This window comes from Cydia amplana, chromosome 17 (assembly GCF_948474715.1).
Source record: "Cydia amplana chromosome 17, ilCydAmpl1.1, whole genome shotgun sequence".
Taxonomy (NCBI): Eukaryota; Metazoa; Arthropoda; class Insecta; order Lepidoptera; family Tortricidae; genus Cydia; species Cydia amplana.
In genome coordinates this window covers 13688470-13703075 of record NC_086085.1, presented here as the reverse complement: position 1 = coordinate 13703075, position 14606 = coordinate 13688470, and the positions used below count along the sequence as shown (strand labels likewise).

General features: G+C 36.9%; 2 protein-coding genes across 2 annotated transcripts in view; both read right to left on the bottom strand.

Moving 5' to 3' along the window:
* Window positions 1-14606, bottom strand: part of LOC134656088 (CLIP domain-containing serine protease B4-like) — a 288523-nt gene that overhangs the window by 148454 nt on the left and 125463 nt on the right. The window lies entirely within an intron of this gene.
* LOC134656090 (uncharacterized) lies at window positions 6020-6658 on the bottom strand. The gene has a single exon (XM_063511608.1). The coding sequence runs from the start codon at window positions 6656-6658 to the stop codon at window positions 6020-6022; it is 639 nt and encodes a 212-aa protein (XP_063367678.1).

Here is a 14606-nt window from a genome sequence, read left to right as displayed (position 1 = left end):
CAGCGCCTACGGAATCATATTAATTGAAATAATGAAGGAAACTCCTTTAGAGAAGAATATGAAGAGCAGAGGAGAGGTTTTAGATAAAATCTCATATCTGAGAGAGAAAAAGTAACTAACTAATGGCTCAGCGATAAGAGGGTCTTGGCTTCCGAGACGAGAGCACACCACTTTTCCCGATCCTGCGCCGTTTCCTGCCAATGATCGGCTTGAAGCTGACGCGGACCGCCTTCACACTGTCTCCCCAGCGGTATAGCTAGGCCATACCTATCCTTTAATATACTTTTGTAGGTTTTAGAACAAAGAAGACTGAAGACATTCATCAGTCATTAAAAATATTGTACGGATCTATTAAAGAGCGTGCCTGCTAACTAATTTCTATTCGGGAGGTATTTCACCGATACAGTAAGTACGTACGCAACATGGAGCAGATAGATTTAATCACGTTCAAAACTTATTGGAGTAATTTCTTATCTAAACGTATTAAAGTTCTGGTTACCGACGAACACACATCCTGCGGGTGTATATATAGTCAACCTTAATCGTAGATACAACTCATATCGTTCAAACTTCGGTCATTCATGATATTAATTCAAACGTTGGTGCAACTGCGACTTACCAAACTGAAGCCCGGGGCCTTCTCATTCACGCTTACGTGGTCATGGCAAGTGTGAGAGAGATAGTTATATGACCTCGGTACTTAGTTTAGTTTGCGGATAGTATAGGGGTCGAGAGTCGTAATTGGACGTTTTTCAAATAAAATGTACATTGAAAAATTTGGCTGTCCCACTGGGTCAACAATTTTTTTTACGTTCTACTTGTTATTTGGTAATATGAGTGATATATAGTTTGATCCCAGAAGTGTTAGGCATTCAAAATAAATTTATAAAACAATTAATATATTCTCATTTGATAGATTTATCTTTAAAAAGAAAACAATAAATGCAAAATTCTTGATGTCCCACGTCGACTCTGCTACGTTTAAAGGCAAACTAAAAATATAACACCAATTATAATAAGAATTGAATGTGGTTACACACATAACTCGATGAGTCTAGATCATAAAAATGTGTGCTTTATATGCATGTAATATGGTCTAATTAATAAAAACGAATTTTACTAACGTACAAGAAAATGGAATGTACCGGAAATTCCTGTTTCGTCACAGCAAATTCGACGACTAGTCTAGCCAAAATCCTTCTAAAATCTTTAATATTTCGATCTTAGCCACATTAGAATGCTTAATATCAAACGCCGTCATCTTGATAACCCTCATAACGGTGACGAAAGGTGGTTGTGTGGTGATGGTGCAAAAAAGGTGTTCCGGTATAGTAACAGTATTTTCGGTAAGTACAGACAATTAACTTTAGTATAATACAAATTATAGTTTATCCTAAACTGGAAAGATTTCCTTGTTAGGTAGTTCAGACAAGTTAATATTGTGATTTTAATTTCTTCTGGTGTAAATCGTCACATCCGAATCGTCACGTGATATATTACCGGAACGATTTTGTGACGAACTGTAATTGTAAAGCTTAGTGCAGACAATCGAAATTTGACAAAGTACAACTCATTTTATTATTATAAATACTCATTCTGATCAAAGTGAAATAAGTCCACTTTTATGTTTCTATTTGTTTAAACTGGATAGAGTAAATAACCCAGAGTTTTCTTTCTTATTTTGTTTTGTTTTATATTTTAAACTGCAAATATGAACATAATTTCACATCTTGTAAAGTAATTATATATGTTATAATTGTTACACATTAAGATTGAAATATTAATAAAAATACGTTGGTACATTAAATACATATTTCTTTGTTATTTTTAGTTTCATTTATTTTTTCAGCCTAGGTGTACACTATGCCTTACATTTTCCAGATAGTCACATAAGATTCCACATAGTCACTGTCCCAAGATTTGGATTATGAAAAACAATTATTGTTGGCTGGAATTTTAACAATTCACGGTGTTTTACCATTAATAATTCTAAATGGATATTCCGCAATGTATATTGAAATATTGTATAATGATTTGTAACTTATTTATACCGAATTTTTTTATGTATAGTAGTCAAAAGAACGCTGTTGTGACGAACTGGATGTATATTTTATCCTCAAAGATTACGTGAGTTATTCAGTTTATAATCTAAGCCTGTTTTAAAAAGGTTATGAAATTGTTTTCAATATAAAAACTGTAGATGGCCCATATAACAATACCTTTAATTTATTAATTAATTTAACATTTGTGACGAACTGGAACTAGGTTCCCCACGATCTCATCTGATAATGTTGTTATTTCCTATATTCCTAAATATTTTTAAGTCATTTTCTCAATTAATATACTCTAACTTATAAATAATCAAATAAGCAGTCAAATTTCAAAATTGGAGTCATAAAATATTTACTTTTCCGTTTCGTCACGTGTACACTTTTTTTGAAAAACGCCCAATTAACTTTGGAGTTTCTAGTATAATAATTCTACACACATCATACTATTAAAAGTAGCAAAGATATCACAGTATTAAAATTAGGAAGATAGATTAAAAGGAAAGATGGCTTCGTACGCGACAAGTGGAAAAGCAAAAGAAACAAAAATACAAATCGAATCGAAGAAAAATCGGCCAAGAGCATGTCTAGCAAAAGTGTAGGGTTTCGGAGTGACCATTCTGTCAGAACAGGCCTTTGTACTTTGTACTTCTTTTTACTATTGTAAGAAGAGAAGACTTTTTGCAATAACTCAAAAACAGCTGAACCGATCATGTTCGCTATAGTTTTAATTGAAAGTACTTTTGTTTAACGAATGTTTTCATATTTGGGGCATTATCTATGAAAAGGGACCTTATTTCCGATGGCGTTTACGCTGCACAGCGTCGCGCGGCAAATTGTATTTATATCGGAGCATCGTTAATAATGGCGTAACCGCCATCGACAATAAGGTCCCTTTTCATAGATAAGGTCACATTTTTTGGACTCATGGTTCCAAAGGGCAAAGCTAGAGGGCCGGGGGGGGGGGGGAGTTTGCTTCTTTACGCTCTCCTGAAAACCAAAGTCACTGGCGTATGGCACAAATGTATCCGACGAATCTTAAATTAAAATACTAATACATAATTACGATATTAAATATAATTGCGATAGTGTATAATTCATCCATAATACGCCTGCAGGGTTTACTACTTTACTAACTATTAAGTTCAATTAGCTTTGTCCAACCGTTTATTTGTGTATGAATACTTAATAATAATGTCTATATTAAAGTAGTTATTTGCCCAATTTAGAGACTGTCAGAATGTCTGCTCATAAAATCAAATATTATGTTTTGACTATTGTAAAGTGTTTATTGAAACTGAAATTTGATACTGACATATTTATAATATTATGTTTATTAGTTTTGCTGCTCTGGGTATGAATATTCTATTTTATTTAGCTATTTATGTGTCATAAATATGTAATTGATATTCTAAATAATATTCTGTATTTAACGACTTTATGTGTGAGTTGTGTGGTCCTTAAGATAAATATGTATAATTATATTTATCCACGTAAAAAATATAGCGAGTATTGTCTTTTTAGAGTTTATAAGCTAACTTTGCACGAATTTAAACAGAACGAAGTGAACGAATGTCGTTAAAAATGTCATATTTTCATAGAAATTTGACATGAATGATGGCATTTTTGCTGAGTCATTACACCATCATCAGCCTGTTCACCATCATCATCTTCCTCGCGTTGTCCCGGCATTTTGCCACGGCTCATGGGAGCCCGAGGTCCGCTTGGCAAATAGTCCCAATAATTAGCGTGGGCAATAGTTTTTACGAAAACGACTGCCATCTGACCTTCCAACCCAGAGGCGAAACTAGGCCTTATTGGGATTAGTCCGGTTTCCTCACGATGTTTTCTTTCACCGAAAAGCGACTGGTAAATATCACATGATACTGTTATCATTATAGTATGAATTACAATATTAGGTATCTAACTCGAAGGTTAGCTGGAAGGGATCCCTTACAGGGATAAGTTCGCCTTTGTACCTTTATTTCTGTAAATATTATGTAAACCTGTGTTTTGTGCAATAAAGTGATTACTACTACATACTAGGTATTATTTATGTTTTTAGCCGCCGAAAGCATCACAATCATAAAGGGCTTTAAAACGCTAAAAATAAACACTTGCATTGAAGCATCAATTCCAACCAATTGAACAACTCTTGAGACGCTGTTGGGGCTTAATTGGATAAATAATATTGCATTTCTCTGACACCTAGTTGATCTGGTGACCACCCACTCGTAAACCGGGAGAATAAGGGCCCATTTAGACGATGCGAGAACTCGCATGCGAGTTCCATTACATTGCGGGTTTTGATCGGTCGGTTGAATTGGACGTAACCAACAGTCCGCAATGTAATTAAAATGCCACGCGAGTTCGCGCGCCGTCTAAATCAGCCCTAAGGGCTCATATATAGACGGCGCGCGAACTCGTATACGATTTTAGTTACATTGCGGACCATTGAGGTTACATCAATTCAGCCGATCGATCAAATGACGCAATGTAATGAAACTCGCATGCGAGTTCTCGCACCGTCTAAATGAGCCCTAATGGGGTTGACGACTGTCAACTATTTTCATAGAAGAAACTTAGAATAGGCATAGAGGAATATAGTAAGAATAGAGTGCCCACTCCATACATCAGTTTTGGTACCAAAAAGACTATTATTTTCGTAGTCGACATCTAGCATCGAGTAGCGGAATTATCAGTACCGCTACTTGATACTAAAATCGCGGGATTGTTATATTATAATATTGCTAAACCTTTCAGAGCTATTCAGCCTCCGAACACTTCGAAATTCATTTCACGTTCGAAGTTAAAATCAAAACGCCTATTGTCCTCAGAATCCAAACATTCCTAACAAACTGGGTGCTTGCAGGGGCGTGTATCGCCAGTTGTTTTTATGTTGGCGCCATTTTAGATTAAAAAAAAAACTTTTTGAAGTGAAAACTTCTTTAGCGGCGCTGTGCACTTTTTGTGATGGGGATTTTTTAGGTGTCACGTGACGGTAAGACGTAAGACGGTCACGTGACCTGATCGAAAAACTGTTACTTCAATGTCATTGAGTTTTTCTTTATTGATTTAAATGCCATCTAGTAAGTTTCGATCTACCTGGTATTAATATAACTCGAGTACTAACAGTGATGTGCTTAGGGGTTTCAAGTAATGCGACGAAATAACGCTAGATGGCGTTAACCTCAATTATACATAGTGCTGCAGACATTTTGCAATAGTGATTGAGCTTTCACTTCTGCCGGCACTCCCTGAGTGCAACCCGTTGTCTTTATTTTTGGTAGCCATCAGATAGGTTATATTTGAAGACGAATCAAGCCAGCGAGTCCTGTCACAAAATATGCGGCAAACAAAAAATAATGGACATTAAAATTACGATGAAACAAATGACAACTTGAAACAGTTTTCTAATTTTATGAGGATTTTATAGGCGAAATTGTTGAAAAAAAACTCAAGTGAAATCCTACATGATCAATGGAAGCAATTTGTTTTCCGGATATTGATAATTTAGGTTATAAAGTATATACGATTGCTTTGGAACCCTGTACCTATCAAAGAAAATGATGCGTCATTGATGGTAAATACGGGGTCATTCATTGTTATAGTACAGTCAGCATCAATAGTAGTGGATAAAACAACTCGCCAAAAGGATCTGCCACTCTGGAATACTATGCCAATTAGAGATAAATCTCTACAGTTCGCAATCAAACTTAACTGTTACAGTCTTATGGTTCCACACATATAATATTTTTTTTTTATGAATGGTATCAGTCGATCAGGTTTGTTATTGAATTGAATTGAATTGAAATTTTTTATTTCAGACATAATATCGTCGATATCATTGATTAGTAACAAAAATCAAAACAAAACAAAGCAATTAAAACTAATGTTAGTATTACTTACGGCTAAAATACAAACTAATAACTAAACATAACTTACAACTACGCAGTCTAGATTGCCCGCTGTCACCGGACATGTAATTTCACCCAGTGGTACTGGAACGGGCAATCCAGCCTGCTGGCCACCACTCGTAGGAGGCTGTTGGGGCTGGCGCACACGCGTCGCATCAGGGATGCCGCACGTTTACGCAAAATGGCGTGAAAGCCGTCTGTCCTAGCCTCCGTGAGCATACCCGAGGCACTGCAGTAGCGCGGCAGCCCCATCAGCATCCTAAATGCATTATTATATTGTACCCTCAGTGTATTGAGGGTACTCGCAGAATGCCTCACCCACAGGCTGCACGTGTAGAAACTCTGACAATAGGCCTTAAAAAGAGTGATTTTTACCTGCCTCGTACATCGTGCAAACCTGCGGGCGAGCATGTTACAGCGTACTGCCATGGATCTCCTTTCTCTCTCTATATCCACGCCGTCCGACAGGTCTTCCGTCACCCAGTGCCCCAGGTACTTAAACTGCGAGGTTCGTTTAAGTTCCGTTCCGTACAGGTACACCGCTGGAACCGTACCCACGGTGCCCCCCTTTGGCTTGAATACTAGGAACTCGCTCTTCTGTACATTATACCTGAGGCCATGGGCGACCGCATACCCTTCACAAATCCCGAGCAGCTTTCTAAGTGCACTAACTGATCGACTCAACAAGACCATATCGTCTGCGTAACTTATACTATTGATAAAAGTACCATCAATCGAGCACCCAACTTTGGTCTTGTTGAGTTCACCAATCAGGCCATTAACGTAGAGACTGAACAGCTTAGGCGATGTCAGCCCCCCCTGTCGCACCCCGCAATTCAGCCTATACGCATCAGAGCACTTACCTGCCCATCTCACGCTATTTGACTGGTTGTCATACCAATATTTAAACAACTCTGTTACTTCATCCGGGAGATCCGTTATGAGGATCAAATGTCTGTATGGGACCCATTGTCTTAAAGCAATACAAAAGTCAAAAATGATGGTTAAAGTCGACGAAACGCTTCTAACAAAATGGTAATATATCGTGACGTCACCCTGTAACTTTAGTGTAACATTACATTTCTGACCGCAGCTGCACTACTGGTACTGAACGCGTCACTGTTACTGTCAATTTCCATAGTAACATGAACAGTAGTGCAGCTGCGGTTGGAAATGGACTGTCACCTTTAGAAGCTAGAAGCCGTTTCGATGTATGAGAAACAAGGAAATTGCGATTTTGTCGGTGAAATATTGCGTTTATGTATTGCGTGTATGTAGTTGCCGTACAATTTTTTTTAAAATAATATGTAAAGAATCGAATGGTACCGTAATTTTTTTCCTATTTGGAAGTAATTTTTTTTTCACACTTTATAGTCTCGTATTTTTTTATTATAACCATAATTATGTTTTTTAAATTTCCAATGTATTGTGATAAATTGCTAATTTTCTATCAATTTTACTAGATTTAATTATAAAATTCAACAACCCTATTGGAGATACTTTTAATGCTGATTGTACATAGGTACCAAACTATATACATATTTGAAGGAAACTGGAGAAAAGTAGCCGAAACATTTTCTTTGTACTGTAGAATTTCTAGCAAATCCTTAAACGCAATTTTCTTTAATCCTACAATGTATACCGCTTCTCGAGACCGAAATATTAAATTCTTAGATGTATTGTGTATTTCCAGACTTCTTGTGAAACTTCATGTAAATCCAACAGAAATCTCTTTCTACTAGTCTGGAGCCATATTATGATTGTAAAACAGGTTATACTTTTGATCTGGACTTATTATGGATATAATCTGTCAGTGTCAAAAGAAATAGTTTTTGTAAATCAAAAACGTCATTTTTGGCACTGACAGATCATATCCATACGGGTACACTACATAATTCCGAAATATTTCATGCCGAATTTTAGAATATCGAATTTTATTATTCCGTTTTTTAAATGCTCGACCCATCAAAATTCCGACTGTCGTAATTACGAACGATAAAAATCACGAAAGTGTATATTTCCGAATAGCAAAAAAGACGATTTATTAAAATTCCGAACCACATAATTCCGAATAAGTATAAAAATTGCGATAGTGATAAACACCGAATTTAACATTTACGATTTTTGTAATCACGAATTCCGAAATGCCATTATTCCGAAAATTTGAATTCCGATTCCACGTGACTCCTATTTTAAATATCCCCATTTGTTAAATTCCGAATTTATCGATTCGTGCTCCGCATCTGCTCCGGCGCTACGGGCAAAGCAGCCCCTTCGCCCTTGCGTATCAAAGCGCAGGCACAATAAATGCTCGCCTCCGCAGCTTCGGCTTGCTGGTCGCCTTCGGCGACCAACAGTTAGTTTTCGTGGGGTCCCAGATCTAACCTAACCTAACCCACTTTTCTGGCAACAGTTCGTTTTCTTGGGGGTCACAGTTCTAACCTAACCTAACCCACCTTTCAGGCAACAGTTTGTTTTCGTGGGGTCGCAGTTCTAACCTAACCTAACCCACTTTTCTGGCAACAGTTCGTTTTCTTGGGGGTTGCAGTTCTAACCTAACCTAACCCACTTTTCAGACAACAGTTCGTTTTCTTGGGGAACGCAGTTTTAACCTAACCTAACCCACTTTTCTGGCAACAGTTCGTTTTCTTGGGGGTCGCAGTTCTAACCTAACCTAACCCACCTTTCAGGCAACAGTTTTTTTGTTGGGCGCTACGGGCATAGCAGCCTCTTCGCCCTTAGCAAAGCGCAGGCATTAATGCTCTGCGCTTTGCTACGGCGGGCGAGGGCTGCTTCCCCTCCGCGCCTCCGGCTTTTTACATACACTCTAGGGGTAGGACAGACCACGTGGATCTAGTGGGGTGCTCCGATTCGGATTTGGGTTAGTTAGACTTAAAAAAGTGCGTTTAAGTCTTATTTTGAAAATCACGAATTTCACTATTCCGAGTTTACAAAAGATCGAATTTCTGAATACCGAATTACTTTATTTCCGATCGGTCAATGATTTTTCGGAATAGACAAATTCGGAAAAAATATTTTCGGATTTTTTCTAAATCGGAACTTTAAGCTTTCGTCCATATGAAAATCGGATTTTAAGTATTCGGAAATAACACAGTCGTGATTTTCTTCTTTCGTGGTTTTCAAAGTCGTAATTTCGATATTTCGGGGACATATAAAAAATCGGGATTATGAAAATCGAGGTTATGAAAGTCGGAAAAACATATTTCGGAATATTTGGGTGTTCCCTATCCATACAAATGCTAATTAAATTCATAACCTACTACAATCAGGACACACATCGTTGTAGATAAGTAGTAGGGTGTTTCACTTTTGTATGGAGAAAAAAAAGTTGTAATATTTTTCCTGACTTTGCTCACCAATCGAGTCTCCCCACTCTAAAAACTATCTATTTCAATTTTCATAATAATCGATTAACGTTTAAAGTTTGCACAAATTGAAAATGTGGAGGGAGAACCCTATACATTGCGTGAAAATTAAGTATTTTTTTTAAACAAAATATAATGAACTGATACTAAAATCTAATGGAAAAACTGAATTTTGCGTCTAAAACACGATAAAACCACTGTTCCTTTGGAAACAGGTGGAAAAACTGAAAAATCTTCATTAGAACATTTATCGAGTAACCAAAACCCAAGTTAACTACTAATTTTAAAATTGATTTATATGTTGAAGGTTCAGTATCACACTACTCACCGCTTTGATGGTAGCCGCTTAAACCATTTTCTACCCTCCGATGTAGAGTCGTTGGTTATTTGAGAAAACTTTGTTCATGTTGTGCAACCTCTAAATATTGACCGATTTTAATTTTTTTTGGTATATAATATTTTTTAATCAGGAAGAACCAGAATTCGTGCAAAGTCAGATGAAAATCGAAAATTCGGAAAAATGAAACACCCTAATAAGTAGGTGTACCTACTTAATTTTTTTAACAGATACTCTTCACGGAAACTTTAAAATTAATGTTTGCGTGCGAAATATGTGCAACTAGTAAAAGTTTATATCCCCTTTATTAAAAATGTGGATCCACAAAGTACCCAACGCGGTCCTTTCCAAAGCCCTTGTTTTCAACATTATGTCACCTCTAATTTTATAACATTATGTCGAATCACCCACCCTAGCCACGTGTAGGTACTGCGACCTTGTGTAGTCGCCATATATATCGGAGCGGCTAGGGCGCTTACAAATATCTGAACACGCCTCTATTTTCAGGGCATTAGAGCGTGTGTTGAAATATTGTGAACACCTTGGCCGCTCCCATATATCTGATGGCTACTGTACGCTGTCAATATTATTTCCGGGTACATTTTTAGATCCTTGGGGTCCTATTTCAGATTTAAGGAGTGAGTGACAGAAACCGGATGGATCGGGGAAATACTTACGTCAGGGGATTCTGAAACGTTTAACCGACGTATGTCAGATTACAATCGTATTACAATTTTTCTCTTTAGAAAGAATATTATATGAAAAAGTACGAACTTCGGTACTTACCCCCTTATTCGTAAACGCGCTACAAACAAACGTAGTGGTTATTCTCTTTGCTACAAACCTCAATATGGTATTTGACTACTATTCAAATCAGTTTCTTTTTTCTAACTTTCAAAACGATTTTGCTACTATGGAATTTATTTGAAACACTAGCATGTGACGTCACGATCAAATTAGCTACCTACTCTTTATAGTTTTATACGGGTTTTAAAATTGAAGTGGGCTCTAAAAATAACTGCTGTCTACGTTTCTCTATTAATCTTCTGGTACTTTATTTGATGCCTGGTGTAAAATAATTTATTTAAAAATACAGTTAAATACCCTATTAGTTAATAATCGTTTGTCTTTATCTGTAATTTTGCCTTATGTATTTGTAAGAAAGGTATAAAACATAATTTAACTAAATCAGGCATAAAGTTTTATTAATAAGTTTTATTAATAGTCTGTAAGACAACTCTGCAAAGGCTTTGACAGAACATACAGGTCAATTCGAACGCACACTGATATCAGAATGACATCTGACCGATGCATTTTGCTCGTACTTACCCGTACCACAGAATAAGTAATAGTACTAGGTACAGAAGACTCACTCTCTAACAAAACGCGACTGTTACGATCAGCACAGATATGGCCGCTAGGTGGCGACAGCGCCACGTTATGGCTAGCCACCAAAATTGGTGTGGAACGGATGTAATTTTAGCTACCTGTATCAAAGCGACGAAATCGTGGAGTGTGCTACGCCTGCCCGTACATGTATTGGCGCGGGCGAGATAAGACGCACGATACTAAATAACATGATTTACCTCTAAATATCATTCTGATGTGTGGGTGTACGTTCTAATTGGACTGAAAGTGTGACACGTCAATATTTTTAAGGGTTCGTGTAATTCAGGACCTTAATACCGCCGGGCTTAATTAGGTACACGGGTAAAAGGGTCAGAGTGTAACACGGATATCGAGATTCGGGTGATATGTAGGTATCTACCGAACCGATTGCTTGTTCTTATTTCACTAGAAAATCGAGATTTGTAGGGTTCCGTACCCAAAGGGTAAAAAAGGGACTCCGCTGTCCGTCTGTCCGTGCGTCCATCCGTCCGTCTGTCTGTCACCAGGCTGTAGCTCATGAACGGTGATAGCTAGACAGTTGAAATTTTCACAGATGATGTATTTGTGTTACCGCTATAACAACAAAAACTAAAAGTACGGAACCCTCGGTGGGCGAGTCAGAATCGCACTTGTCCGGTTTTTTAAATCAACCGAAGTATTGCCTTTTTACAGGAAAAGATATCCTTATCCTCATTAATTTCCGGAAAAGGCCAAAGAGATAAAAATAATATCTTAGAGAAACGAATAATACCTATTACTTAACAGTTTCGGAGTTTATAATAAGTATTGATTTCGACTTAACCAGAGTTAAGGAGGAAGTTTGAAGACCTCTTTCTACAAAATACTTACACCAAGTGCGATTCCGCGTTGCATTTTATCAGTTTTATATTTAGACTAGCGACCCGCCCCGGCTTCGCACGGGTTACACAAAACCAAATAATACACCTAAATCTTCCTAAAGAATCACTGTTTTGATAGGGTGAAAACAACATGAAAATCCGTTCATTAGGTAGTTTTTGAGTTTATTCATATTTAATTTTGTATACTTATTATTTGTTTATTTTTAATATATTAGGATGACATATCTTGTCTACTTTAGTGAGGTTGGCCATCGCTATGCAAAGTGGTAACGCGGTAAGTGTGATGGGCACCTTTGCACCCGGTAAAGCTCGCGGAGGTCTTTTTGAATAGTTTATTTGTAGTTTATTGATTAATTTAGATACTTTTAAGTTATTTTTTTAAGGACTATTGTGTGCGATCGATGTGGCAAGAAATGCCGCGCGGCCATAGGAACCCATGGGTTTGCGGAACCCCGTAAACCCACAAGCGCCGCAACAAACATCTACAACAGATACTGTGGCCAATGATGATGACCATTAACTAAGTTATACGTATATGCAAGAAATATAATTTAATAATTGGATTTTCAATGTTTTATTTTTACTTGTTTCAGGTACTTACACGGCTCTAAGTACCATCAGCAGATTTTAACTATAGTCCGTCAACCAAATCTTGTCAGTAGCAATGTAAAGCAAACTAAAGTAGGGCAACACTCAAAGAGCAGTATTGCGTTAAGAAAAGCAGCAATGTACATCGAACCAACAGATTTTTTTTTCCGCTGAGCGCGCCCTGCGTACGTCAATTCAAATTGTCACTCGCGGTTTATTGAAAAAAATTGAAACATGGACGGGCAATTTAAAAGCGATGTTAAAACAATGTTAATTAAAATGATGAACAAATTTGAAGTTATCAAAAACAACTGCTTATATTCTCTTTGTTCCCTATCTATGTCTTCTAAGTTTACTAAAATAAAATCATATCAAAATGCAGATAATTAGATAGTGCATATATTTGTTATTTACAATATAATATGCCACTTGTTAATGTAAATTAGTGTACTGTTCTGGATGAATATGACATACCTGTGTAATTTTTTTGATTGGTATATATTGTACAATATACATATTAAAAATAAAACAACTGATATTTAGGTGTTTATTTAATTTAAAGGTAAATAAGATAAGGGTCACTTTTCGACTTGGTTGCGTTGTACACGTACATAAACCGCCATAGGTAAGTATTGTCTGAAAAGATACTACCTACTACGAACGCCTTATATTGGGCAAGATTTAATCCTGCAACAAACATGTATAGATTAGGTAGATATTGCGAAAGAACGGCGATATAATAATGGCTCTTAATACTGTTTAAAAGGTTTACCTTTGTAAATAGTCACAACTGATTGCTGAAAATATTTGACATGTGGGCCTATGGACGGTTTCCAGGACACAATTTATGGTCTTGTTGGATAGATTTAGGCATACGTTTTAATTTTATTTATGCCTTTTAACCCTAAAACAAAAAAACTGAACATAATCTTAAAAGTTCGAAAGAGTTCTTCCAATACTTGTCATAACCTCAATTTTTAGTAATGTTTACCATCAACGAGCATGATTGTACATTGTAGGCCCCTTAGCTTTGCTTAATCTTATTTAATGTATTGGTATTTAATGGTGACAGCAGAAATATCTCTTGAAACAGAAACGATTCAGAATGAAAACCTAATGAAAACAAATAAGGTGACGGCTGTCATTCACGATCCACATTCCACAGATAAAACACAGATGACACGCGTTTTAGAATTATTTGAACACAGTGTTGCTAACCCGCGATTTTTCAAATTTGCCGCCTTTTACTACTGACAAGATTTGGTTGACGGACTTTAATTATAATATTTGTAAGTCCTGACATGGTAAAAGTAAAGAAGGTATTAGGATAACGTCCTTCTATAGTCAATCAATCTATCTTTGACCTATAAAGGCCTGTGCATGTCCGCTATGCACATATAGAGAAAATATGAATAGAGTGCTCACTCCATACATCAGTTTTGGTACCAAAAAGACTATTATTTTCGTAGTCGACATCTAGCATCGAGTAGCGGAATTATCAGTACCGCTACTTGATACTAGATGTGTCGTGAGTCGCGACTCACGAAAATTGTATTGAACAACAATTTATAACTAATATATTATTAAAGCATAAGGAGTTGAAAATAGAGTTCCAGCTAATCCGGTTATATTATTAGCTGAAAATTGTTGAGCATTAGACTTTTGGATCGATGCAACATCTATTGTCAAGTAGCAGTACTGATATAGCTGGTCAAGCAAATCTTGTCAGTAAAAAAGGCGCGAAATTCAAATTTTCTATAGGACGATATCTCTTCGCGCCTCCATTTTTCAAATTTGCCGCCTTTTTCTACTGACAAGATCCGCTTGACCAGCTATATCAGTACTGCTACTTGACAACAGATGTTGCATCGATCCAAATGCTTTTCAAACAAAAAGTCCAAGTGGCCATAATGTTGCCACGTCACGAACAACCATAGAAACAAATCGAACCTCTTAAACGGCTAAAATAGGGTCACCGTGTCCCCTGCCTGTCGTAAAATGCGGTAAAAGGACCCATTGCGCCGAATGTATTCCCTGGCGGTCACATTTGGCGAAAACATCGCCATAAAAAAGTTTAATAT

Bases quoted from the DNA above. Each gene is read 5' to 3' on its own strand.
- LOC134656090 (XM_063511608.1), bottom strand. From the start codon at position 6,658: ATGGTCTTGTTGAGTCGATCAGTTAGTGCACTTAGAAAGCTGCTCGGG.